At 37.8% G+C, this 26,086-nt stretch overlaps 5 protein-coding genes across 13 annotated transcripts; 2 read left to right on the top strand and 3 right to left on the bottom strand.

The window, feature by feature from the left end:
* Positions 1–206: 206 nt before the first annotated feature.
* Positions 207–3,462, bottom strand: LOC124638573 (pyroglutamyl-peptidase 1-like). Of its 3 annotated transcripts, none has more exons than XM_047175589.1 (4): positions 3,312–3,462; positions 1,416–1,591; positions 832–1,079; positions 207–444 (listed from the first exon to the last, which is right to left on the bottom strand). In XM_047175589.1, exons 1-4 carry the CDS (start codon positions 3,316–3,318, stop codon positions 270–272), a joined length of 606 nt encoding a protein of 201 aa, XP_047031545.1. In that variant the 5' UTR covers positions 3,319–3,462; the 3' UTR covers positions 207–269. The 3 variants fall into 3 exon arrangements, with proteins under 3 accessions (XP_047031545.1, XP_047031544.1, XP_047031542.1); XM_047175588.1 differs by lacking the exon at positions 3,312–3,462 and adding an exon at positions 2,065–2,916; XM_047175586.1 differs by lacking the exon at positions 3,312–3,462 and having other exon boundaries at positions 1,416–2,055.
* A 3,861-nt stretch (positions 3,463–7,323) lies between these two features.
* LOC124638184 (dnaJ homolog subfamily C member 2) lies at positions 7,324–11,197 on the top strand. The gene is made up of 2 exons (XM_047175077.1): positions 7,324–8,428; positions 8,966–11,197. The coding sequence occupies exons 1-2, from the start codon at positions 7,559–7,561 to the stop codon at positions 9,944–9,946; spliced, it is 1,851 nt and encodes a 616-aa protein (XP_047031033.1). The 5' UTR covers positions 7,324–7,558; the 3' UTR covers positions 9,947–11,197.
* Positions 11,198–14,590: 3,393 nt separating this feature from the next.
* Positions 14,591–26,083, top strand: LOC124638254 (glutathione S-transferase 1-like). Of its 7 annotated transcripts, none has more exons than XM_047175179.1 (5): positions 14,591–14,763; positions 24,920–25,079; positions 25,148–25,345; positions 25,645–25,761; positions 25,839–26,083. In XM_047175179.1, the coding sequence occupies exons 2-5, from the start codon at positions 24,927–24,929 to the stop codon at positions 26,019–26,021; spliced, it is 651 nt and encodes a 216-aa protein (XP_047031135.1). In that variant the 5' UTR covers positions 14,591–14,763; positions 24,920–24,926; the 3' UTR covers positions 26,022–26,083. The 7 variants fall into 7 exon arrangements, with proteins under 7 accessions (XP_047031135.1, XP_047031137.1, XP_047031133.1 ...); XM_047175181.1 differs by lacking the exon at positions 14,591–14,763 and adding an exon at positions 14,770–14,871; XM_047175177.1 differs by lacking the exon at positions 14,591–14,763 and adding an exon at positions 14,885–15,033.
* On the bottom strand, positions 16,726–20,985 carry LOC124638253 (actin cytoskeleton-regulatory complex protein PAN1). The gene has a single exon (XM_047175175.1). It carries the CDS (start codon positions 20,576–20,578, stop codon positions 19,268–19,270), a length of 1,311 nt encoding a protein of 436 aa, XP_047031131.1. The 5' UTR covers positions 20,579–20,985; the 3' UTR covers positions 16,726–19,267.
* LOC124638255 (glutathione S-transferase 1-like) lies at positions 22,188–24,081 on the bottom strand. The gene is made up of 6 exons (XM_047175184.1): positions 24,038–24,081; positions 23,621–23,759; positions 23,435–23,493; positions 23,221–23,362; positions 22,817–23,010; positions 22,188–22,732 (listed from the first exon to the last, which is right to left on the bottom strand). Exons 1-6 carry the CDS (start codon positions 24,079–24,081, stop codon positions 22,606–22,608), a joined length of 705 nt encoding a protein of 234 aa, XP_047031140.1. The 3' UTR covers positions 22,188–22,605.
* Positions 26,084–26,086: the final 3 nt, after the last annotated feature.

The raw sequence follows: 26,086 nt of genomic DNA on the forward strand, positions 1-26,086 counted from the left end.
TAAAAAGTAGCCTATAGCCTTCCTCGATAAATGGGCTATCTAACACTGAAAGAAATGTTCAAATCGGACCAGTAGTTCCTGAGATTAGCGCGTTCAAACAAACAAACAAACTCTTCAGCTTTATAATATTAGTACTTATAGATTACTAGCTTCTGCCAGCGGTTTCACCCGCATCCCGTGGGAACTACTTCTCGTACCGGGATAAAAAGTAGCCTATAGCCTTCCTCGATAAATGGGCTATCTAACACTGAAAGAATTTTTCAAATCGATTAGTATAGATAATAGGAGTACGCATTACGAGTATATAGCTGTTTAACACATAATTTTATAATGGTTTCTAAGCCGTCAGCGATTTCATCGTAGCTGTACTTGGTAGAAGGCACATGGACGAACAGAGCGGGGCCCAAGCAGAGAGACTTGTAGTAAATGTACTCGCACAGATATCTGAAAACAAACCACATTCAAATCAATATTATGCTTCTGCGAGCCAGACACGTTACTCTCTCCCACTAACTCTTTATTTGGTGTCTGGAATAAAATGCGTCTATACCTACTATGTTGTCATGTCATGTCAATGAGCCATAGCCATGTAAATAATGATGGTATAAACATGTGTTTACCTACTGCGTATGAAAAAGTTACAGTGAACAGTTGTTAAGTTTTACCGCTGTCCGCCAGTAGGTAAACTGCTCAATAATTCGGTACCCCATGCATTTTAAAGCAATAAATTACCCTTGTGTTACCCTTGTGTGTCCATGGGTACAGCAGTTCTTTTTTAATGCACTAAGCCTTTAAATTAATTAATATACTCCAAAAATAAATAATGCGTACCTGCCAGCATCATTTGATGGAACAGCCTCCAGCTCGGTTCCGCAAAACAAATGGTTAAACTCCTTGCATATGCTGTGCACGTCCAGGCTTGTTGTCATGTAATCCCGTAGACGCTGGTACCTCACATCGGGTACCGGTCTCTCCTTAGCTTCGTCATCGAGATATTCCACTGTCCCAGGCTTATTAGCTTTAGATTCCAAGTAAAAACATTCGGGAGGTGTGTCTGATACTCCAACGTGCATGGCAAACTGCAATGAGGAATTTCAATTTCAATGAGCACAACTTAACTAAGTTCTATTGAGAAACTATTGACATTCTCAACTATGGAGAAGTGATATCCAATCGAAACATTATTAAATAGCAGACTGAGCCCTCTGGCTGCGATTTCGAGTCCCATAGAGCGGACGGAGTAGAAACTTACAAAGTATATGCAACAGCACGCTGTCTAGGTACCGGGTGCTGCCACGATAATAAATCAGCCAGCACGCTGTTCGTTTATCATGAAATTTTGCAAAGACGTCGTACAATGAAAACGATTTAACTTTCGCATTATGCTAATTATATTATAAAGTGATTATACTCACATGCGGTTGGAATTTGCGATACAACTCCGGTATCAGCCGATCCACTTCCTTGTAACGCACTGCAATTTCGCTTGTACACAAACTTATGTCAGCTCCGAGCCTGCTCTCGTTAATTTTTCGCACTCCTTCCCAACTTGCATTTTCTTTATAAGGGTGAAAAGGCCCAAATCCTGTGACTAAAACTTTTTTTAGACTCATTTCGTAAGTATTTGTGAAAGCAGTTTTCCAAAAATTGCAGAGAGTTTACCGCTTATTGCGGGCTTTCAAACTCGTATGAGTGTGTGTTCCTTAAAGCTAATGCTTTTAAATTGATTTGGGGTGACGCAAGTAATTCTCTGAATTCGGTTTGTTGCACTCACTCATAGATATTGTTACAGGATAACTAAAGGTTATATTTATAAAGCGGGTTGCAGACCAAGTGCTAAGGTAAGTTTGTTTAGCTTATCTTGCATAGCTTGGGTATATAAATAAATAAAAATAAAATAAATATATAGCTATTCATTATTCTGTATTTAGTTTGCATACTTTGTCTGCACACGATTATCAAAAACTGCGTTAGCTATGCAAGCTAAGCTAAACTAGCATAGCTTAACTCTTGGTCTACCACGCGCATACATCATTGCGTCAAGAAAAACATACGTAGAGGTACCTTCTCTCATATCAAAACGTTTCTTCGTTCAAAGAGTTTGTTTATGGCAGATGTAATGAAACACGTCACGGCTTGACAACAACTGATTTAATAAGCATAGAAACTCATTACACAACAGCAGACGTGGATGGTTATTTATTGGCTAGAGTTCCCTTTGGCAACGGGAGTGCAAATATAGCTGCTAATGTCATCTGTCTGGCGCACTTTGGGACTTTGGCTTTACGCGTCCTCGGGTCGTTGGCGGCTTTGTGAAATCTTCAAAATGATTTCAGCCCGACCCAGCTATGCGATTCTGTACATCATAGTTGTTCACAGATGTCGCATCGGATCAGAGATCCTGTATGGCAGTCGCGCTTGCGACCACCACTACCCATAGCCTATAGCGCAGTAACCGATCAAAAGAGTAGCTACTGCTGAAGAAATTTTACTGCAGTTAAACTCCAACCCTTAAAATACAAACCATGTTTTGATAATTCTCAGCTGAATTTAAAAAATATGAAGTTTAAGTTGAATACCTATAAATGTTGTCATAGTGAACGATTTGATAGGTACCCATTACGCAATTAATTAAGGTAATTTAAAATAACCCGCAGTGTGTGACGCATGAAATATTTATTGCGTCTTTTAATTGAATATTTAGGTAGGCAGCATTAGTACCTACAGATACCTAGTCTGGTAGTAGTGTAGGTACATTTAAGCATTAATATATAGAGAACCAAAGTAATACATCTACACTGGGTAACATAATAAGGACGATGGAAGTGAAATCATTTTATTTAATTTAGCCTTAAAAATATAGATAAGTTTGATTCTGATTGTCCATTCCAAAAGTAGCTTCCTATAGAGAAGAGCGGACAAGAAACTCCATAGTTACTCCAAATGTTCGAAAATTACTGATTCGATTTTAAAAATTATTTCACTGTTGGGAAGCTAGACTATCCCCGAGTATCACGAGGTAGGATATAGTCACGACACTGGGGAACAAAGGTAAAACTGCAGGAAACAGCTAGTATAAGTACTTAGGATTGTTTCTTATTTTAAAATTCTGATTTACCTAGATAATTATTAGTTTAGTGTTTGAGTTGCCTCACTTGGTGTTCCTGGGCTTTCCTCGTACCTTTTACAATACGGGATTATACATATAATTCTAAACAATAATGAAGAAACACAGACGTCAAGGCATGGCATCTACCTAAGTAATGTAATTTCCATTTAATCATTCATTTCAGTAATGCTTATTTACTTACATTTCATGTTCCATGACTAATAATTTACACCTATTTACAGAAATTGACAGTAGGTATGTATGGACCTACATACTTGAAAAAATTTTAACAAATTGCTAATGACATGAAACGGAGATTTTTTTGTTAACGTGACAAATTGAAAAATAAATTAGGAAAAAAAGAGCTTAAGTGAAGAAGGGAGCACGATAAAAGGCTGTACCTAGTTCTAACCGAAGATACGTGGTTACACCTAGAAACCGGTTAAACGTAGGTGTAGCCGCACTTCGGGCTATAACCGTAACTTATATGTAATCACATTAAACTACAGAACTCTAAGGGTGCGTCCACATCTGGCGAATGTGCCGCGAATGTGCAGCTCGCGAGCCGTTTGCGACCTGCCCGCGAGCTGCGCGCGTGCATTTTTGTTCGTGCGCCGCTTCTGCGCCGCCCGCGCGCAGCTCGCGCGCGACCTAAGCGCCGCACGCGATCAGCGCGCAGGCGGCGCGCGACGTCTGACATCTTCGATAGTAGTACCACAGATTATATAATAGTTACTACGTAACAGATAAATCACTCCATACAAAAAAGTCCATATCTACTGTTATAAGCACCTACAAGTTCCCCAACTACTTACAAATTCCTAGCTGCGTTATAAAATGAACCTTAAAAGTTCGAGCGCTTGATTGTTATTCCAATGCGATAGCGCACAGTTCAGTGACCGCAACCGTGTCGTGGCCGCGCTTAGGGTTGCTTCTTACAATTTATTAATATTTAAGTAGGTATCTAAAGTAAAATAAGTACCTAATGTTCTCTGTTGTTAAAATCATAAAGTAGATAAGTATTAATTTATTTAAAAAAAAATAGAATTACTAGATAAGTTCATAAATATAAAATGTTTCTAAATCTTACAATAGTCGCATATAAACCAACACAACTCAAAATAATCCATCAGTTTGTTAGGTAGCTTAAAAAACCTAATAAAAACCAACAGCATAACATGCCACGAAATAAAAATAATAATATTGGAGCGCGCGCGGCGCGTGTGACTGTTGAAAGCCCTGAGCCGCGTGGGGTTACCGGTAACCCAGCGAGCGGTAGGCATTTATCGCGCGCAAGTACGTCGAGTGACAGAGGCCTGATAGTACTGAGCCAGTATACGGAACTGTAAGGGCGAGAACTGAGTGCGCGCAGATCGCGCGCCGCTCGCGCGCTCTATACGAGCCTTGCATGAGTTGCGCTAAAGAGGCACACCAAACTATTGCAGTGACTGCACGCGCGCAGCTCGCAGACGGCTCGCAATCGGCTCGCGTGCTGCGCATTCGCGGCACATTCGCCAGATGTGGACGCACCCTAACAGTAGCGACAGCATAAACATCAGTTTTCTTAAAACAACTGTTTACTATGAATTTTCACGTTCTATTTTCAAAGTAAACAGTTGTTTCATGAAAAACTGACGTTTATTTTGTCGACGAACTTGGGCCTTAGCTTGTTAGTACGTAGGTTAGCATGGTGAGCAGTAATCAGGTCCTCCTTCCGTCACCTCTAACGTCATCTGTTACTGTTACAGCCTTTTTATCGTCCCACTGCTGGGCTGCGGCCTTCTCTCACACGGAGAAGGATTGAGCATTAATCACCACGCTTGCCCAATGCGAGTTGGTGATTTCAGACTATATAGTCCAGGTTTCCTCAAGCAAGATGTTTTCCTTCACCTTAACGTCATCTAACTAGATGATAATTTTACAGAACTTTTTCCCTAAAAGTACCTATAGGTAAACAGGTAAATGTGTAAGTATTATGAGTGAGTAACGTAACGAATCATAGGGTGTCCCCATATTTGTCGAAACGGAATCGGTTAACACAGGTCAAAAAACGCCCTTTATGTCTACGTAAAAAGAGTATTTCTTTTTCCAATATCATTCACACAGCTCGGACGACGGCGAAACGAGCCGTTTGTAGGTACATAGTAGGCTGATCGGCGATAGTCGAATAGTGTGGTGAACTCGGCTTAAACTCGGATAAATGTAGGTATATTACATATGTCTTAATAATTCACCTAAAAATTAGGTATAGGTACCTAAATATTTCAACTAATTAATTTCACTTTTCCTGTTTGTGTCTGTTACCTCTGATATATTAGTAATGAAGAAACACCTAATATGTACATACCCGCTACCGCTATCATTACCGCTATCGCTATTTAGTGTGGTCGATCACAGTGCTGAGCAAATGCAACAAATACAACTATTATGATGATATTTTAAATATCTAAGTGTATAACTATACTATGCTATGCTCGGGCTATGCTCGGCTCGGCTATGCTCGGGGTTTCTATACGTGATCCAATCCGAAATGAGGAGATCCGTAGACTAACTAAAGTCACTGATATAGCCCACCGGATTAGTTAGTTGTAGTGGCAGTGGGCAGGCCATATTGCTCGCAGAGCGGATGGCCGGTTGGGTCGAAAAGTGCTTGAGTGGAGACCACGGACATGCCACGGACTAGCAAGCGCAACGTAGGAAACGTAGTAACTATTATATAATCTGTGACGACCTTATAAAGGTCGCCGGAAGACGCTGGATGCAGGGCCCCGATTCTCCTAATTTTACTTAAGCAACATACAATTCACGTTCGACTCGATTCGACTGATATCCAATCCCGACTCGATTACGATTGAAACGTATGTGGCATTCCGCTATTTTTTCTTTGAAATAAACGTTTTTATCCTTTTCTGTCATTCAATAATGAATCATTTTGTCTGCAAATGATTTACGATTGCAAAATGATTGTACAGCAAACTACCGTATAGACCAAAATCACCAAAATAGCAGACCAATCGCACACCAATCAAATGTCAATCGAATACGATTGGTCTTTTATTAGTAGCAGAATACCCGATATGGTTAAAACTGCTATTGCGATCATATTGCGACTCGATTTCTATTCGATTTTGACATTATTAACTTAGGAGAATCGCGCCCCAGGTCGCCTCCAACAGGTATCTGTGGAGATCTAAGGGGGAGGCCTATGTTCAGCAGTGGACGTCATATGGCTGAGATGATGATGATCATGATGATAATTATATATACATCCATACATATTTCATAGCCTTAGGCTGGAAACAGTGCTCGGCCGACGGTCAGTGCTGACCGTCCCGACCGAATCTCATACAAAACCACGCGCGTACCGTCAGCGTAGCTGTGTGGGCGTTCATAGACTTGCACAGATATAGCTATGTCGACCGACGGTCAGCGCTGATCTCGGTCTAGCAATGTTTCCAGCCAAATGACTAACATACTAGCTTCTGCCCGCGGTTTCAACCGCATCCCGGATGGTAACAAAAACTATCCTATGTCCTTCTCCCGGTTCTAAGCTACCTCCCTTCTAATTTTCAGATTAAACTGTTCAGTCATTCTTGAGTTATAAAATGTGTAACTAACACGACTTTTTTATATATTAAATAGATTTTAGTTTAAGTAGTTAAAGTCAAAGTCAATTCTGTAATTCGTACCTAATGTATTTGTACAGTAAGTATTGTATTTATATTACTCTTAAATGAACCATGATACTACATAAAATAAAAACAAACGTTCCCATCACACCTGATTTTTAGATTTTGGCGCGTTTAGCGTCCGTGAACTGTGAACACGGAAAAGGGGGTTCGTTTCACGCAGTGTCTGGGTTCGCGGGTTCTCCTTATTTTCACCCTCGGGGACTGCGTACGGAATGGTACGAGTCCAGCTCCCACCAAAGTAAGTGCAGATGGCGCTATAGTTGACAATCCCTGATTAATATTTTTCATAGATAAAACTATAGATTAATGTATTGCACAACTGTGTACATATTGGTGTTATTTTATAAAACAATGGTTTCAAAAACGTTACAAGGTTTCATCATGAGAGTCATGAATAAAAAAGCTTCATAGGTTAAATGAGGCACACTTGATTATGCGCTCTCTGTCGTGATAAAGGAGGTAATACTACCCATTCATTCATTTAATTCATTCATCCAATATGTCATTTTGATTTTTTCATTCATTAATCAAATGGATGTCGTCTTTGGTTTCATGGCGCGTTTTATCTCGTAAAATGAACGTTTGCTGTAATAGTGATAAATGTAATAGTATAGCAAAATATCATTTGTAGTCTATTTCATGTTTAGTAACTATAATAACCAATTAATATACAGTCCAGTTACCTTACAAGGTGTTTACTTCGTTTATAGGTTATGTTAGTGCTTGGTACGTATTTTACTAATAAAACGTAGCCAAAATGACGGAAGGAGGTTCTGGTGAGAGTGGCAGGGTGGTTGCAATCCCCTGCCCCTTCGTGAAGAGAAAAGTGGAATGCGCTGGAGCGGCGTTCCTCAGATATTACAATGTGAAGTGCCATGGTGGCGACGCATTGTTCCAAACGCTCAAGTCTAACGAGAAGGCCGAGGAAGTGATCTTTGACGATGACGTCGAGTATCTACGGAGTCTGGATCCCAAGGATTGGAAGATGCAAGACCACTATGCCGTTCTAGGTATGAAGAACTTGCGTTATAAGGCCACTGATGATGACATCAAGCGTGCTTACCGGCAGAAAGTGCTGAAGCACCACCCCGACAAGCGCAAGGCGCAGGGCGAGGAGATCCGCAGCGACGACGACTACTTCACGTGCATCACCAAGGCGTACGAGATACTCGGGACGCCGCTCAAACGCAGGTCCTACGACTCCATAGACCCCACCATAGACGACAATGTACCTTCACAGAATGACGTTAAGAAAGACGGTTTCTACAAATCCTTTACCAAACATTTTGAGTCCAACGCCAGATGGTCGGAGAAGAGAAATGTGCCTTTGTTAGGTGATGACAATAGTACAAGAGAACAGGTGGAAAGGTTTTACGCATTCTGGTATGAGTTTGAGTCATGGCGTGAGTTCTCTTACCTTGACGAGGAGGAGAAGGAGAGAGGGGCAGACAGAGAGGAGCGGCGGTGGATTGAGAAACAGAACAAGGCTGCTCGGGCCAAGTTGAAGAAGGAGGAGATGGCTAGGATAAGGAACTTAGTGGATTTGGCATATTCCAATGATCCAAGAATCCAGAGGTTTAAGCAGGAGGACAAAGACAAGAAGTTAGCTGCTAAGCGCGCCAGACAGGTATGGACAGGTTTCATTTAATTTACATCCCTAAGCAGTTGTTAGCATAAATATGTTGAACTAGCTGTTTCCCAAGGTTTCACCCGGAACACATGAAAACTAATGGCCATACTGCTTATGTCACCCGGGGCTAGTATTCTTTCTGGACAGTGTATGTATTTTTCAATTTGGGTCATTAGTTTCGGAGCCTGTAGGGTACAAACATAAAAATCCCCTTTATAATATTAGTATAGATAAAAGCCTGATTTATAATTTTACCATGTTATAAATTCAGTAGTACACATAATATTCTAAATATCCTGAACCTGACCTGCTTTGATTGTGGTTTACCTAGATAAGATACAAAACATGTGTTGGCAGTGAGCTAATAACATTAGTAGAGTCAAGTTGAATTTGAATTTACAACAGAATATTAAAAAATATTTTTTTTTGCAATTCAATTGGAGAAAGGCATGTATCATCTTAATCACATTATTTATTGCACTTTACAGTGCACTGTATAATTACACTTTCTCAATTGAACTTTCTCAATTCCAGGATGCAGTACAAGCAAAGAAAGCTGAAGAGGAGCGTCTCATCAAGGAGGCCCTGCTTGCCAAGCAGAAGGCCGAGGAGGCGGAGCGCGCGCGCCTGGAGGCCGCCCGCGCCGAGCGCGAGCAGCAGAAGAAGAACCTGCGCAAGGAGAAGAAAGCCCTCAGGGACCTATGCAAAGCAAACAACTACTACTCCAACACAGAGGACGAAACTGTCTCTCATATGGCTGCTGTTGAAAAAATCTGTGAAATGTTAAAAGTTGTAGAATTACAAGAATTAGTTAAAGAACTAGAGAGCAAAGGCAGAGACGCTTTCGTAAAAACTGTCAAAGACACAGAGGATAAACTGGAAGCTGAAAGAAAAGCTATTTTTGAAAACAAGAGAGTAGAAGAACAAAAGGCTAGGAAGGAATCGGCACTCAAGCAACCAATTGAATGGAGTGTTGAGATGACACAACTTTTGATAAAGGCTGTAAACTTATTCCCAGCAGGCACTAACCAGAGGTGGGAAGTAGTGGCAAACTTCTTAAACCAACATGGTACGTTTATTGATGACAGAAGGTTTGTAGCAAAAGATGTATTGAACAAAGCTAAAGATCTGCAAAGCTCAGATTTCTCAAAGAGTAGTCTGAAGAAAGCTGCCAATGAAGAAGCTTTTGACCAGTTTGAAAAAGAAAAGAAGAAAGGGTACAACCATATTGATGACAGCGGAATATCGCAGAGCGATAATCCTGCTAAAGTAGTGAATGGTACAGCCACACCTAAACCTGAAGAGGTCACCAAACCAGATGATAAAGCTTGGACGAAAACTGAACAAGAGTTGCTTGAACAAGCCATCAAAACGTTCCCAGTGAGCACCCCTGAGCGTTGGGATAAAATAGCCGACTGTATACCGAACCGTACGAAAAAAGACTGCATGAAACGATACAAGGAGTTAGTGGAATTAGTTAAAGCAAAGAAGCAAGCCGCCAACCTCGCGAAATAACATACAACACTGCTAGTACTCTATCAAATTGTTTACCATCTGCCACCAAGTTAATGACCAAAGTAGATTATGGATATTGTAAATTATATTTACATTGGTAAAGTTACACTGTTGGCTCGTGACAAAGTTTTACAAACTATAAAGATATTGTAAATGCTTCATGAATTAGTAATTATGGAATAAATTATGGTTTTCTTTTTAAAGAAATTCGAATTCCTACATGTTTTGATTACTCAAGGTACCCTGTCATTTGGTTTGGTCACTAGTCGATTATCTTTTCGCCGCTACGAAATACGATTGCGCGTTATTAAAATACTCAAATTCATATCACTTCTATTATTTAATTAGTGTATGTGTACCAATAGATGGTTTGTGATATTCAATTTAGAAAACAGAATCTATGTATTGAATATTTTAATACAAAGCTTGGCTTAGCAATTTTAATGAATAATGTGGCGGTTAAAAGGTAGCTAAAATTAGTTTGATGTTAAATATAAATGAAGCTATGATCGAATTCAAATCACAAGAATCGCGAGCTACATTCCCATCTACCCAGTGCGTGGTAGGAACATGTTCCACAGTAACAAATATTGTGTACTAACAACGGACTAGTTTGGGCTCGCGTGTCCGTCGCGCTCGCGTGAACGCAAATGACACGGTCACTTAGTACTCTGCCCTCCCGCCACCACCTGCATACCTGTGTAACTACCAACATGGAATTGCAACGCCCATATTTTAACAAGATAGTTCGCTTATGGATTACCTACTATATTAAACGCATTAATCATTTCATAGAGCCAAATGTATTTTCCAATTACCGGCTTAGGTACTGCTTAATTGGTCATTACCAGATATTTATCGACACGATTGGCAGATTTTTTAATTACGTACGTTTTTAATTTTCATTAGCGTCTGCTCAGAGTACAAGTACTAGTTACTTGGAAACTAAACTGCATAATTTAAAATGGCAACTATTGTGATGAAATATTTTACATTGGCTTAGTTTTCTAAGCAATTGTGTTTTGATGTTTCATAGAAATGTGTAATGTAAGTAGGCGTTTATTTAAAAAAAGTTTATGTATTGAATATCCGCAAGCATCCCTGTTTCATGCTTAGAGCACTTTTCCCGCCAGAAATGTTAATGGCGACATGTCCGTTCAGTCAGAGACACTACAAGCGATCATCTTACTGTGTCATATTTTTATATTTATTTGTTTATTGTGATGATGAATATAGTCAATTTGAAATTTTCATAGCAGTTTTATTTTGTAACCTTTGGCTGCACTCTCCAGACTCGAAATTAGGTCATCTGGATAGGGAGAACCTTCCTCCAATAAGGCTGGGTGCCAAGATCTAATCCTAATACTCTACTAGTCTACAGTCTACTGTACTGAGTACTTACTTTATGTGCTAATGCTGCTGTAAGTTTGTATTCATATTGATGACAATGATATCTTGGTTTTATTTTAAACGCGGAGGAAGGAAGAGAGGAAGCCTTCTGCGCAGCTGTCTAATACGACGAGAAATGTTGTTGTTTCCTTTCTTGCGTTTTTGTACCGTGAACATTTCATTGTACCTAGGTAATAACTCAATCAAAGGCTGTAGGTATATGTAACCTCTATTAGGTACTTGAAAGTAAATACATAGCTACTAACTCAGATCAAAGAAATAGGGCTACTAATTATTAAGAGGGCATATTGGTCGTTATTGCGGTTAAAAATGGGATTTACAATAAAAAATGGCGGCACTTTGGGCCGGTACCGTCAACATAAAACGCAACAATGCAACAGAGATTTACTTAATTAATAACCAAGGAATGGTATAAAATAATCTATGCTTCCACTTCTGGGGCCCGATTCTCTTAATTTTACTTAAGCAACATACGATTCCCATTCGACTGCGATCTAATCACGACTCGATTACGATTGAAGCGTATGTGGCATTCCGCTATTTTTTCTTTGAAATAAACGTTTTTATCCTTTTCTGTCATTCAATAATGAATCATTTTGTCTGCAAATGATTTACGATTGCAATATGATTGTAGAGCAAACTACCGTATAATTAGACCAAAATAGCAGCGAATGTCGTTGGAATACGATTGATCTTATATTAGTAGCAGAATGCCCGATACGGTTAAAACTGCTATTGCGATCATATTGCGATTCGATTTCTATTCATTCATTTTGACATTAACTTAGGAGAATCGGGCCCCTGATTCCATACATGCACACCAGGGGCCCGTTTCTCCTAATTTTACTTAAGCAACATACGATTCACGTTCGACTCGATTCGACTGATATCCAATCCCGACTCGATTACGATTGAAACGTATGTGGCATTCCGCTATTTTTTCTGTGAAATAAACGTTTTTATCCTTTTCTGTCATTCAATAATGAATCATTTTGTCTGCAAATGATTTACGATTGCCAAATGATTGTACAGCAAACTACCGTATTGACCAAAATCACCAAAATAGCAGACCAATCGCACACCAATCAAATGTCAATCGAATACGATTGGTCTTTTATTAGTAGCAGAATGCCTGATATGGTTAAAACTGCTATTGCGATCATATTGCGATTCGATTTCTATTCGATTTTGACATTATTAACTTAGGAGAATAGGGCCCCTGACTAATATACCTACCCACAATGTCACCATTCACTACTTAGGTACCTACGGACGGTCTACATTTTTTTTAACAATCGGTACCCAAGTATGTTTTTATCCACAAGAGTGGAAAAAACCGCCCAAGAGCGTGTCGCTTAGTGCAGGGTTCTGCAGCTGAGCACCTAAATTAATTTGACCTCTTCAACCCAGTTACCTAAGCAACCCGATACCTTTTCGTATCACTGATGACTTCCAAAACACGAAAGAGATCGCTATAACAAGACGGTCCACCAGCATGAAGTATCCCAAAGTGTAGCGGGGTGTTTTTCAGAAAACTTGACCCTAGCAAAATGGGCCTGTCCCACACATTCAACATTTTTATTTTTATTTTTTTATATGGCACGTGTGAAAGTGAGTTTTTGATTAATTTAGGTATATATTTTAATGTACAATTAAATCGATATGTAGCATAAAAAGTGGATAGTTATTTTTATATTTAAAATAAACCTGAAGAGGACGTATAAATATCGTGTGTCCCATGGCGCTCTTGGAGATTTCAAATACATCTAACTTCTAAAATATTCGTTTTTAGGTATGTTTAAGTTTTTGAACTTATAGTCTCTGTATTTCTAAAAACGTATTTTTAATTTTTATGCCATAAATTTATTGTTATTTTAAGAAATATCATTATGTTAATGTTGTCCTACGAAAATCATTGTTCCGGAAAATCCGGTTTCGTCACGGTGAATTTGATATCGTACTGAAGACAAAATCTACTAATTTCTGTTTTTTCTACCTTCTTGGCAACTTTATGATCGTATTAGGATTCCGCCATTGCCGTTTTAAAGTCAATTAAGGCGAAAACTGTGACGACAATGTTGGTGTCATCGGCGCGCAAAATTTTTGGTCCGGATAGTGGCAGTATTTAAAAGGTTAATAAATTGTTTTTTTAACTCTATAACACTGTATATAACATAAACAACTCATCATTATTAGATTAGTAAGGCTAAAAACAAGGTAGTTTAAATAAATATTAGTTATTTTCAATTTTAAAAGTCTTGTGAGATGAAAACGTCACCTCCTGTGCGTCACGTTACATACTACCGGAACAAAATCGTAACGATCTTGAATTGTAAAGCTTAGTGTACAATTAAATAATTTATGGGAGCGTCCTGTCCGCGCGTGTGGTAGGTATCAAACGAAAAGGCTTACATTTAATCGGTTTTGTTTATATATGTGTGTGTAAAGGTTTATATCTAAAAAAATTGTGAGTTAATACTTTATTCTTTGTAATTGTGTTTTGAAAACGGCAGTGTGGACATTGCTCAAATTATTCTTATCCATCACGAAATTTTCATAATAGTCACTGTCCCATATTCTGGATGTTACAAAAATGGTTTTAAAATATATATTTTTCATTTTATAGCGTTTATTTTGGCATCATAGTATTTTGTTAGTATCTAAAATTTCTCACTAGGCTTGATTTTGAAAATTATAGCGGATATCATTAGTAATAACAACTTTTCTAGTGAGATGTGTCCAAGAAGTGACGAAAGTGAAATTATTTAGCTGATTATTTAATAATCTTATAGAATTATGCTATCGTTTTGTTTGTTTTTAAAAGATTTTAAGTATATCTTTATGCTACCATAAGTTGTTTTCGTTTTATTACTTGTTTGTTTTATTTTTAATTAATTATATTTTGTGACGTTCAGGAATACTATGCATCATACGCTGACAGAAAAACTTTAATATTTCTTAAAATCATCTTATAATTTTAATTTAAAATGCAGATTTAGCTAGTTAACAATATATTCTTTAATATTAGAGTAAATATAATAGAATTCACGAAATAAAAAAAAAATATTTCCTGTGCGTCACAGGGTATTCTTTTCTGAAAAACACCCAGCGACATCTCTTGGGAATTGGATTACCTACTAATTGTATTAATACCTGCCCACTAAGGCGTGAAACGATTTCAATAATTCTTTTTAATTTGAAAGATACGTTAATTACATTAAAATACGTTAACTAAGTTTATCAAATGCTTGCTTTTGCGGTTAAATTACAAACTTACTTGAGAAATTACTTATTTTGTATTTTTTTTAACTGTTCAACAAATCGAGTTCAAAATAATTTTCATAGTTCAGTGAAGATTTTCCTACCGTGTACTTTTATGTGTACTATTATGTGGCAAAATAATCCGGGTAAGGTCAAGAGCCCGTTAACGAGCCGTCATTACGAGAATTACTACTGGCTGTAGTGCATTTCCGAAGCGGAGCATTTAAGGCCGGCCCAAGGTCACTGGCCGACAGGTGCTCCTACAATGTTCACGTTGTTATGTATTTATTCCACACACGGTGTACTCTGCCACGGCTTACGCCAAGGCTGATCAAGCCATTGTTTGGCTATGGGTATTAATATTATTTTAACTATCTTAGCATTCAGATTTTTATGGGTACATTCATGGCGTATAGGTAGGTACTGTGTGCTAGGTTGTGTTCAAAGTTTCAATCACGTATCCGCGTGGAAAATTCTTATGAGTAAACTTGAATGCGGACTTGTTTAGATAAGCAATTTAGTTTCTGAGAGGTTACTCATTATAATAGCAGATGAGCCAATGACTAAGCTTGCGATTTCTCATCTCACACCATATAAAAAGTACATTATGTACCTGTTACACTGCTCGGTGGTAGAAAAAATACTTTCTCCATTCTGTAATGTGACATAACTTGTAATGTGAGAATGTTGTTAGGTGGACTTTGTAATGCCATAGCTAGCTTTGGTGATTGGTGAATCATTTAGGTTCCCTGAGACAAGCGCTTCTCTTTAGCCGGTTGCATACATAACGTCTATGGCACAAATCCTCTCCAATCCCGTCTGAAGCAAAATATCGCTTGACCGTGAAACCAAAGGATACTTTACCCAACTTGTTGTTTACTTACTTACCAACCCGTTTTTGACTTGCAACGAGTTTTGAACGCATAACTACTGTGACAAACCCGCTATTCTATTAATAGTCGACAAAAAACATCTTTATGGATGATATGTATCGTTCCATTTATACACAGCTTGATAAAATAAGCGATGTGTATGCATTTGTGTCAAGTTGCATTTCAATATTCTTTTATGTGGCCCATTTTGGGCATGAGCGGAGTGTGCCAGACGGCATGCGGCAGGCGTGCATCATACTGACCACGCTACGAATAGAAATGATACGAAATTAAAGCCATCCATTTCCCGAGATAGTATATGGAATAAGTATTGCAGAATTTTCGATACGAGACTCAATATCAGGCTATATTAAAATTTAAACTAACCACTTGTTCGCTTCGTTCTAAAAAAAATATGAAGGTAGTTCGACGATTTAAAAATCTTATTTAGAATCGTGTCTGTCTTAGTTAAAAACAATACATGTTGTCGTTAAAGGAACAGGAAATCAGTAGTTAAGTCCCAGTAGAACAACTTGAAGGACTTCAGAAGACAAAAACGAAACGTTACAAGCGACACATTATACAGGTGTGTTAAACAAATGCTTACTTCCTTTAGTAATAAGTATTATAATGCAAGGTGGAAGCTAACTATCATGAATTGCGGTTGGTAACTTTTGACGTTAATTCTATAAGGCTTATGAGCCGAACTATGTGTACGAATCGGGCATAATATCTTTGGGAAAGAAAAAACACGCACTGAGTTTTAACCATGGATAACAAAATGACTAGCGGAGATGTCATAACGCAAAAATCTCCTAAGAAAGTAGCGAGCTAAAATGCGGGTGGTTTGGGGTACGAGCAACGTTACTAACTACACGCCTCATTAAAACGCGCCCATTATTTTCAAAATAAAATCACCAATCAATCAAGACCAATCTTTGATAGATTGGTTTTGAATTGACAAGGAACTTGGACGCCTTGTTAGTTCTAGTACCTAAATGATCACACTCAGGTACTGTACGTTACGTTAACCTACAAGAAGGCGGCTGGGCCACCCTCCTTATGGCATCTCCGCTATCTTCTTTCCTCTGTGGTTTTGATTGAGTGCACAAAGTAAAGGGTCAGGATGTGACTGCAACCATGGGAAGCAGCCACTCGGCAATAAAATTTTAACAACGCACCAAGTGATCCGCCCCCGCCATTACAAGCTGATTAGCCATGAAATAACACCACATATCCTGTTACGAAGCCGACGGCGGATTTATTCAGATAAACATAACCATTAACATACATTTTGACTGATAGTTATAGTAAAAATTATGCTGTTTATATTTGAAATGTTTCAATCATAATTAGAGTTAATTAAAGGATCATAATTAGCAGACCTGTTAAAGTTTGAATCTATCATTCATTGAAATGGCGATAGACAGCAATATTGTAGTAAGGTAATAGCTGCTAATTATGAGCCCAAAATTATTAATGTAGAATTGCAAACAGAGATTCTTTTGACATTAAGCAGTTTCATTGAAATTATCAAGGTTTTTGATCGACATAAATTAAAATAATTGCAAGAATTTAAATGAATATCTGATATGAGTGTATTTATGAAAATAAAACTAAAATAGTATATATGTAATATAGACGGTAATTAAAAATTAACGTAAGTATAGAGTTTTAAAACTATACATAGATAATTATATTCGAGTTTGGTTCAGTTCCACTAAGGCACGATCAAGGCCATACATTGCGATTAAAGCTTACTCTTAAGTACATATGTGTTAATTATCTAACAATAATTAAGTAATTATTACAATAAACATTAAAATATGAACACGATAGATTATTTTGTGACAATTTCTTCATCGTCACTGACTTATAAAACACGAATAGTTTTCTAAATCGAAGAATGAGATTCAGTAGAGTGAAGATATTGCAGCTTCACCTAGTTAAATTAAAATGATATAAAACTATTGTTTGATATTTAGAGCACCGGTGTTGCTACCTATTGTTGAGTTACATGTAAATGTTTATTTTTATAAGTACTTTACGTATCAAGTGTGTAGTACAACAATGGATATAATAAAAATATTTGAAAATACACGTTGTACGCATTGATCAATTCTACTGAGATTATTTGCTCATCTTTGAATAGAATTCTTGGATTTCTTTCAGCATGTGTTAAGGTGTAAATATTTAATTAATCCGATAGAATGTAAACTAGATAATAATCGGTATTCAAAACGATCGGTATGCGAGACAGTCACGTACGACACAAGTATTTGAGAGTACGCATTGCGAAACGAATTCTGAACATTATACGTGTAAATACAATAACATTTAATCAAAAGTTATGTATAGATGTGAAATACCAATATTATATGAACCCATTGTCCACTAATATTACGTATGTGAATGACCTGTATTATAATGTGATGTCACTCACGACGCGCGGCGTATACGTCTCTTTACTTTAGAGAAAGTTACTGTGAAAGCAATTATTATATTTTTTACGCATCTATGCATACGAGAATAATTTCTTATTATTTATCAGATTATTTAACTAAAGTATTTATGAGAAAAAAAACCTTAACAGCACCAGAATCGAAACGAGAATGGGTAGGTAGTCTGTTATTTTAATTAAAATCAGTCTTAACATTTTAGAGAGATTAAGTACAAGATCACGGTCATTTTCGCCAAAATAACGGACACGACCGGCGGAATGTTCGCTCTGATTCATCACAAGACTGACGAGTAACCAGTCGCTAAACTATATAACTGAAGATGTATAATCGAATTTATGATCATGATACATTTATCAAACTGTTATGTTTTAATTTTAATCATGTCATGAATATTTGAGCAATTTTGTTTTGCCTACAAATAGGTTTTAAATAGCTACACATTTTCGTTATTTAGTAATAACTGTGTCTTCTTTTATAAAATATCTATCTAAGACTTACAAGTTAGAGATAGTTGCACTTTGCAGTAAAAAATATGTTGTTAAAACATAAAGAGAATACAAAGGGAATGTTTGTTACATAACTTACATCTAGATAAAGGCACACACTGACCTTAGATTAAAATGGCTCATTGGTTTCTGCAGGTACTACTGCATGTTCCCTGCAATTTCATTACTATTTAAGTTCTCATGATTCAGTGCTCTGAAACGGTTTATGATTCATACAGCCACACTATATTTATCATTAACAGGATGAGACTTGTTTTCAAAATTAATTAAGGGATAATATGAATGGAATGGATAGTGCCATAGCTAGCACTTGTAAGAATACTGGCATATGACACTATCTCAACAAGTAGTATTATAAAACACTTGAGCTTCAGGACTACTACTTAAGATTACCTGTAATGACTCAAGTTATTTAGATAATTTCTTTAACCTTCTAAGTACCAATAAGCACTTAGCTTCACTTAAATATTAATGATATTGCAGAGTTAAGAGTATAAGAATAAATAATTATTATTTCTAAGAAAAATATTTCGAAAATTCTTTTTAAAATGCCAACATTTTGGCCTTATCATTAAAACATAAGTTTTAAATTCTTTGCAAAAACCTTAAAAGTAAGTTTCCACTTATAATCTACATATAATAATCATATTTCTGAAAATTGCTAATCATAATCATCCCACACTGAAACACTTGAAGAGGAGCTACCAGTCAGATCACTTGCCACATTACCACCACCGTGTAGCCTACCTTACCATTTAACTGACAAATTAAATCACTAATCTTTGAAAGGCCATTTGTCACACAATCACTTCACTGTATTTTGCATCCCCTCCTTTTCTTGTCAGCCTGTTTGCTTTTCTTCTTAGCTAGACCTTCAGCAGTTATATCAGATATGACTGAGAGTCTCTTGCTAGCATCATGGCGGTCGGGCCCCATGTGAGGCGGGCTCACGTCCGGCGGGAACGTGGAGCTGTACAGGTTGTTGTTCTCACTGTAGCTGTGGGACATTTTGGGCGGGGGGACGCTGTCAGGCACCATGGGCTCTGCAGGGTAGTGCGAGGCTGGTCTGATACTCACAGGGTCAGGGAAACGAGGCTTCTTACTTGTTGTGGGTGGAGGCGGAGGCTGCCGATGTTGCAGTGAACTGTTGTTGCTTGGTACCCTTTTATCATCAAAGGATCTTGAGTGAGCATGAGATACATTACTGCCAGATGTCCCAGCTTCAGTTTGCTGAGCATAATACTGGTTCGACATGTTCAAAGACTCCAAGGCACTGGCTTTGGATTGTATGGATTCTTTCTCAAATGGTTCAACATAATGCAAATCAGAGTCAACAGATTTGCACAGTCTGAGTCGGTTCTCACGGATCATGTCCCGTGGGTTGCTGTATGCATCACATAATGTTGCCTGTGGAGTGGCGGTAGCTTCAATATCCAGTGGTGCCTGTTGTTGAGCAGACATTCTTTGCTGTTTTTTCAGCAGAGCCTTTTGCCTAGCTTTCTCCTTTGCTCTTTGAAGTTTCTTATATTCTCTCTCTTGCAACAATCTTGCCAGTTCACCATCTTGAGCCTCCACAGCACACCTCATATCAGCCAGCAGAGCATCTTGGTTGTTGTCCTCATGACTGAGTTCTCTAGCAAGTCTTGCATCTTTTTCTTCCTGTTCCAATCGTCTCCTCATTTCCTCGAGTTCAGTGGGTGACAGGCCCAGCTCTTCAGGATTGAGATCATTAGCAATGGTAGCAACTGGCGGAGGAGCCGGGGGTGCGGCCCGGGAGGAGCTGGGCTGTTGCAGCATATCTGTGCTGCGCTGGCGTCGCTGCCTGCGCAAGTTGATCTCGGCCATCTCTCGCGCGATCTCCGCGTCGATCTCTGCCTGGCGCAGGCGCATCAGCTCGCGCAGGTGCACCTCGTGCTCGATGTCGCGCTGCTCGTTCAGCGCGATGGGGAAGTCCTCGCGGATCTGCTGGTTGCGGTATCTGTTCTCGCAGAGGTGCGATGATATCTCGCGATCCTGCAGGCGATGCGCGAGCGCTCCGTCAGCGCGCACGATCCACTGCTCGCGGAGATCCGTCACGTGGCCGAACTTGGGCATTGTGTCGCTCGCCTGGAACCCGGCCATCGCTAGTGCGCGACGGTAGAAAGTATCTCCTAAACTTTCCAAATAATGTCACCTATATTACACACGGAGTAAGCACGGAGTTACGTTAGCGTAACGTAATACCACTTTATTGTATGTTAGCACGACACGAGTGGCATGGTGACGGCACCAGCCTCAGAGCGATACCACCATTCATAAAACAGCAGAAGCCTTTCACATCTACTTTCTTCGCATTCCGTGAGAATCCTCGATGAACTTTTTACGTTTCCCCTGTGAACTCAGCGTGAACAATGGACGGCAATGTTTGATAATCTACATAATTAATTACATCGACTACTCCTCACTCATTCATCCCTCCTCCACAACAAATAAATAAAATATTCGAATTGAAAAAACAGAATGACAGACACGGACGACATGACAGAGAGCACTGACATTATGATAGGGATGTGAAAAAATAATCGATTATGGAAATAATCGATTTAAAATCGATTTTTTTTTAAGTAAAAATCGATTTTGATGCGTATTTTTATTTATATGAATAATCGATTAATAATCGATTTTTTTTTAATAATTCAGGCTATTATTACCGATTTTTCATCTGCAACCCCCGACATTCAGTTTGGTTTTCTGGCCCGGGACGCAAACTACCAAAGAATACTATCTCTATGATGTTATATTAACGCCATCTATGTATCTATGACGGCATTCCTTCTGTACCTTTAAGACAGTTTAGTTGATTTATTTAATCAAACATTCACTAGATGAAGTCAATGAACTATACTATTTTACCGACATTTGGTTGATAAGTATGTCATTCATTATTCGTTAGTGAAACTCCGTAAAACGAAAGCTTTTCGCGACTAACAGTTTTGAGTGTTATAAAGTGTTATTAAAAGTCTGGTCAACAATTTCTACGCCTAAAAACAAAAACAAAATTTAATTTAACAAATATTTTAAAAAACCGTACCCAACGAATTCAAATTTAAATGTTTTTCACATAAATCAACAAAATTTAATTTTTCAAATATTAAAAAAAAAAAACTAAAAATCCATAGCCATATATCCATAGTTCAAATTAAAATGCTTTTCACAAAAATTCACAAAATTAAATTATTTTTAATTTATAAATCAATTGATATACTATTTTTGGGACTCATTGTGAAAATAATTGATAAATTAGGAAAAAAATCGATTAATATAAAAAAATCGATTATTTTATTATGAAAAATCGATTGTTAATTAATCGATTTTTCATAGTGATAAATTAATCGATTAATAAAAAATCGATTTTTTATGTTAAATGTCACATCCCTACATTATGACAATTATTTTTTGACAATGACATGACACAACGACAAGCGAATTCCACAAAAGTGATGCGATGAGTGAAGGAAATGCGTAATAGACAATATTTTTAATACATGAATCGATTTAAATCGAAGTGAAATCGAATACTGAATCACATCAATAAATAATTTCAATTATATAAAATTTTCGTTATAATTGCTAATCGAATTTTATGCAGGGTAGGATAGAATAGTAACTATTAAGTAAAACAACACCTTCTTGGCTTATCACTTATTTATTTAGAATAAGCATAAAAAAAAAACAAAATATTTATCTGCTTGCTTTGAACGTAGCCAAGGAGGGGCAAATGGGGCACATGCTTCTGCATATTTTTGACAATTTATAATTTTATTGTCCCTGCAAGTATTTCACAAACAATTTTTAGAAAAATTAAATATAATCACTCCATAATAACTTAAAACAATACAGTAAATATATCATCTACTTTACCGGTAGATATTTTACCTGTATTTGTGCAGCAAGCGATGACACAGGCCCCATTATAGTCTGCTTTCAGCAGTCTCCACCCTCCCACTCCTGGCTACGCCAATGCTATTTTTTATCGGGAATGTTTCCCGCTAGCTTCCGACGTCTCATTGAACTCCTGGGACACTTGAACTCTTTCTCATCACAAATACTGCCGCAATCTAATTTTGACAAACACATCGTTTGTGAAAAAATGTTCTTGATTTAAAAACTTATGACTGTTGTACTTGTGATAACTCGCCTATCCTTCTCGAGAACTCGCTTAGTCCTTTTCTATTAGCTGTTACGAAAAATAGCTCTTCTGAAACACGAAAAAGCCAGCTCGATAGTCGTGGATACCTGAAAAGGTAAAAAATGCACTAGAAACTGAAAGAAACAAAAGTTAGAGTATCTAGTTCTTTGATGAATGATAATTGACCTCACCTGTTTTTGTCAATAGGCACAAGAATGTTCAGAGTGCTGATAGTAGAAGCAAAGACTATGTCGCTGAGAGTTGGCCAACTGCCGCCGAACCAGGTCCTTCCTAATAACATGCTCTCTAAATCAGAGTAAGCGCATTCGATATCTGCTATTTGTTGCGGCATTACAAAATTACAGTTCTCGTAAAGGATTGGGTACTGAAAGTAAAAAAGAAGTACCTAATTGTAAACTCTTTAAAATATGTTCTAATGAATTATTGGCAGATCTGTTATATTTCTTGTGTGCAAACTTTTGTTATACACATTTCTAATTTCTCAGTCAAGTAGGTAACTTATAAAAAACAAAACTGGGGAACATTTTAGGTAGGGCAGAGTTTTAGGAAGCAGTTATAATGGAACGATACTTACAGCAGCTGCGCGGAACCGCGGATAAAGTGTCCCACTGTTATAATGCATATGTTGGTCCACTAATGAACGGCCTCCAGGGTCTTTGGGCAACAGACGGCCGGAGTCACAATACCGCCCAGCCAAGTATGTACAAATTGCATGACTGCAAAAAAAAATTACAATAAACGAAGGCTTGGACTACTGCTTCAATTTTAACGAACAGTTATGATATTACCTATCACTTAGAACGAGCTCTCGATCCTTGAAAACTGGCAATGTTTGTAATGGGTTAAGCTGAAATGAAGAGCACATATCGGGTCAAGTAAACTTTTTTATGCTTCACGTGAGGCTGATGCTTCCTCTGAACAGTCTCGTATCAATATAGGCACTAGTCTAGTTTTTCCTTTAGAAATAACCTTACAACGAGCATCTCAGGTGTCCTATGTTCTCCTTTGTCAATGTTGATGTCCACCTCCGTAATGCTCAGGTTCATAGAGTCCAACGCCATCATTACGGCTCGGCAGGCCGGACTTCTGTCTGCTTTCCATAATGTGCAATGCCTGGGTTTTCATTACGAAAAGTAGGTAATTATGGTCACTTTATAGTTAAGCGTAGCTACTTTTCCCTAACACTATAGGGAATGTGTGTAAGTAGTTATACTATTGTTAAGTACGCCGTTTGTGTCAATAAGAGGAAATCAGTATATCATGAGAAGCAAGCAGTACCTATGACCCATGTATTCAACACATCAAGTACCTACCCCTCATTTTACAGGCAGGTGCTTCAGCAGTTTAATAGCGGTAGGTTTGAATATAATATTTTTTGTCGTAATACTTACTTTAAGCCAGTTTGTGAAAGTCTTTTGCTTGCCGAAGTCCCCATGAATTGGATAAACCAAACTTATGATTTTGAGATACAAAAATTAATTCATTTTTGTATTTATTTTACGGCAGCAATATATTTTTCAAGGAACTGTCTAGCCATATAAACTGCCAGCTTGTCTTAAAAATATGTATTAGTTCTACAAAGAAGGTAATCTATTAAAAGAAGAACCTTCTTCCATTAAAAAGATCTAGGTGTTAAATATTAAATTAGTATAATTATTAAGTGATCATCACCTGCCTGGATTGTTTCCAAATATCTGGTCGGCTGAGTCTAATTGATTGCAGCTGAATACCAATCTAAGACTACTGAATTTTGAGCCTTCGTCGATAAACGTTATAAATCTAAGGACACATACATGGAGATAAAAGTATGTGTCTGTATAGGGCCAAACTGTTTTTTTATCCAAGATCTTTTTTAAGTTTGACCGTGTAGCTGGAACTCGACATGCATTATGGAACAGTAACAGGATCCTGAATACGATCGGTGTGCGTTATCGACCAGTATTAATTTACAACTGTTTATCTTTTTGAATCGCTTGCGTTTGCGCCACTTCGTCTTTGACTCTCAGATTACTCGGACTATAAAATCAAGTAGGTTTTGTTGCCCTTATTGTTAAAATATGAGTTTAATTTGTCGCCAAAATTCATGTCTAACATTTATTAAGATTGTGTGTAGTCCTGGAAAACGATTTCTCAGGTAATTTGGCCGTTGTTGTCTTGTTTAAGTTGACGATTTGAATAAGCGTAGATAAGACAATGTCTACATTTCTTAGGGGCACGAAATTTAAAACACAATGAGTAAGTAAGTAGCCCTTTTATGTTGTATTCTGTTACAGTAGCAACATGTTGGGAAAAGCTAAACCGATACTTTACGGAGATGTGGCGTCGCCGCCAGTGCGATTCGCCATGATGACAGCGTCTATATTGAACATCGATTATGACTTCCACAACATTGATCTATTTAAGGCGGAGAACAACACGGATTCTTACAAGAAGGTAATGAGTGAATTATATGGCATGTTAAAAAATAATAAGCCGTCTACTGTAACATGTATTGGTTACAGATAAATCCCCTGAAGAAAGTACCAGCATTGTCCGTAAATGGAGAGTTCATTCGCGACAGTCACGCTATAGCGCTGTATTTCTGCAGAAACAGTGGCAATCAAGAGTTGTACCCCGAAGACAGTATTCTAAGAGCAAAAATAGACGAATGGCTGTATTTTGATGCGGGAGTTATGTTTCCAATCGATAGCGCTATATTTGTAAGTTCTTCTACGATCAACACCTTATGGATGCGTCGTACGCTTTGTACGCGCCGCTAACTGATTTCAAGCATTTTTTTTACTTGGTTTCGTATTATAGATGTTATAAATGGGGAACCGTTTTTCTAACTACCCTTTCAAATTTCATTTCAAAAGAAACGATTCGTGTAGCTTATGATGGGTTGATATTGATAGGGCTATCTTCAAAAGAAGAACATAGGAGTTTCAGCAGTAACAATATTTTTTCTAAATACCATAATTTTCTATCACTAATTGAACTAAATTGAATTATCTTTCAGACAGAATATTTTGCTGGTAAATGGCCAGCTGATGAGGCTAAGGTTAAGAATTGGTATTTGTCGTTGGATCATTTAGAACACACATTGGGTACACAGAAATGGCTTACAGGTGACAAGGCGAGTTTTAATTTAAAAAGTCTATTAGTGTGTCTACGAAATTAATTCAAGACATTTAACCTTTGTTTTTTTTGCAGATACGACTGTGTGATATCTGCTGTGCAGCTTCAGTAAGCTCTCTCGAGATATTGGTGCCACTTTCCGAACAACATAATAAAGTAAAAGAGTGGCTCGAGTCTTTAAAATCCCTCCCTTGTTTTGAAATAAACACTCGGGGCTTACAACGGTTACAAGGATTTGTCAGAAAGGTTGTGTCTTAGCGTTCGGTTAAGATTTGATTAATTGGTTGATGTGCATTGTATTAAACAATTGATAAAGTAAATTG

Source organism: Helicoverpa zea, chromosome 17 (assembly GCF_022581195.2).
Source record: "Helicoverpa zea isolate HzStark_Cry1AcR chromosome 17, ilHelZeax1.1, whole genome shotgun sequence".
Lineage (NCBI taxonomy): Eukaryota > Metazoa > Arthropoda > Insecta > Lepidoptera > Noctuidae > Helicoverpa > Helicoverpa zea.

Bases quoted from the DNA above. Each gene is read 5' to 3' on its own strand.
- LOC124638573 (XM_047175586.1), bottom strand. From the start codon at position 1,613: ATGAGTCTAAAAAAAGTTTTAGTCACAGGATTTGGGCCTTTTCACCCT. The intron at 1,080-1,415 runs GTGAGTATAATC...TCCTCATTGCAG, and splicing joins ATCGCAAATTCCAACCGCAT to TTTGCCATGCACGTTGGAGT. The intron at 445-831 runs GTACGCATTATT...GTTTGTTTTCAG, and splicing joins CCATCAAATGATGCTGGCAG to ATATCTGTGCGAGTACATTT.
- LOC124638184 (XM_047175077.1), top strand. From the start codon at position 7,559: ATGACGGAAGGAGGTTCTGGTGAGAGTGGCAGGGTGGTTGCAATCCCC. The intron at 8,429-8,965 runs GTATGGACAGGT...TCTCAATTCCAG, and splicing joins CTGCTAAGCGCGCCAGACAG to GATGCAGTACAAGCAAAGAA.
- LOC124638253 (XM_047175175.1), bottom strand. From the start codon at position 20,578: ATGGCCGGGTTCCAGGCGAGCGACACAATGCCCAAGTTCGGCCACGTG.
- LOC124638255 (XM_047175184.1), bottom strand. From the start codon at position 24,081: ATGGGGACTTCGGCAAGCAAAAGACTTTCACAAACTGGCTTAAA. The intron at 23,494-23,620 runs GTAAGGTTATTT...TCTTCATTTCAG, and splicing joins GGACACCTGAGATGCTCGTT to CTTAACCCATTACAAACATT. The intron at 22,733-22,816 runs GTGAGGTCAATT...TTACCTTTTCAG, and splicing joins GTGCCTATTGACAAAAACAG to GTATCCACGACTATCGAGCT.
- LOC124638254 (XM_047175176.1), top strand. From the start codon at position 24,704: ATGAGTTTAATTTGTCGCCAAAATTCATGTCTAACATTTATTAAGATT. The intron at 25,346-25,644 runs GTAAGTTCTTCT...ATTATCTTTCAG, and splicing joins CAATCGATAGCGCTATATTT to ACAGAATATTTTGCTGGTAA. The intron at 25,762-25,838 runs GCGAGTTTTAAT...TTTTTTTTGCAG, and splicing joins AATGGCTTACAGGTGACAAG to ATACGACTGTGTGATATCTG.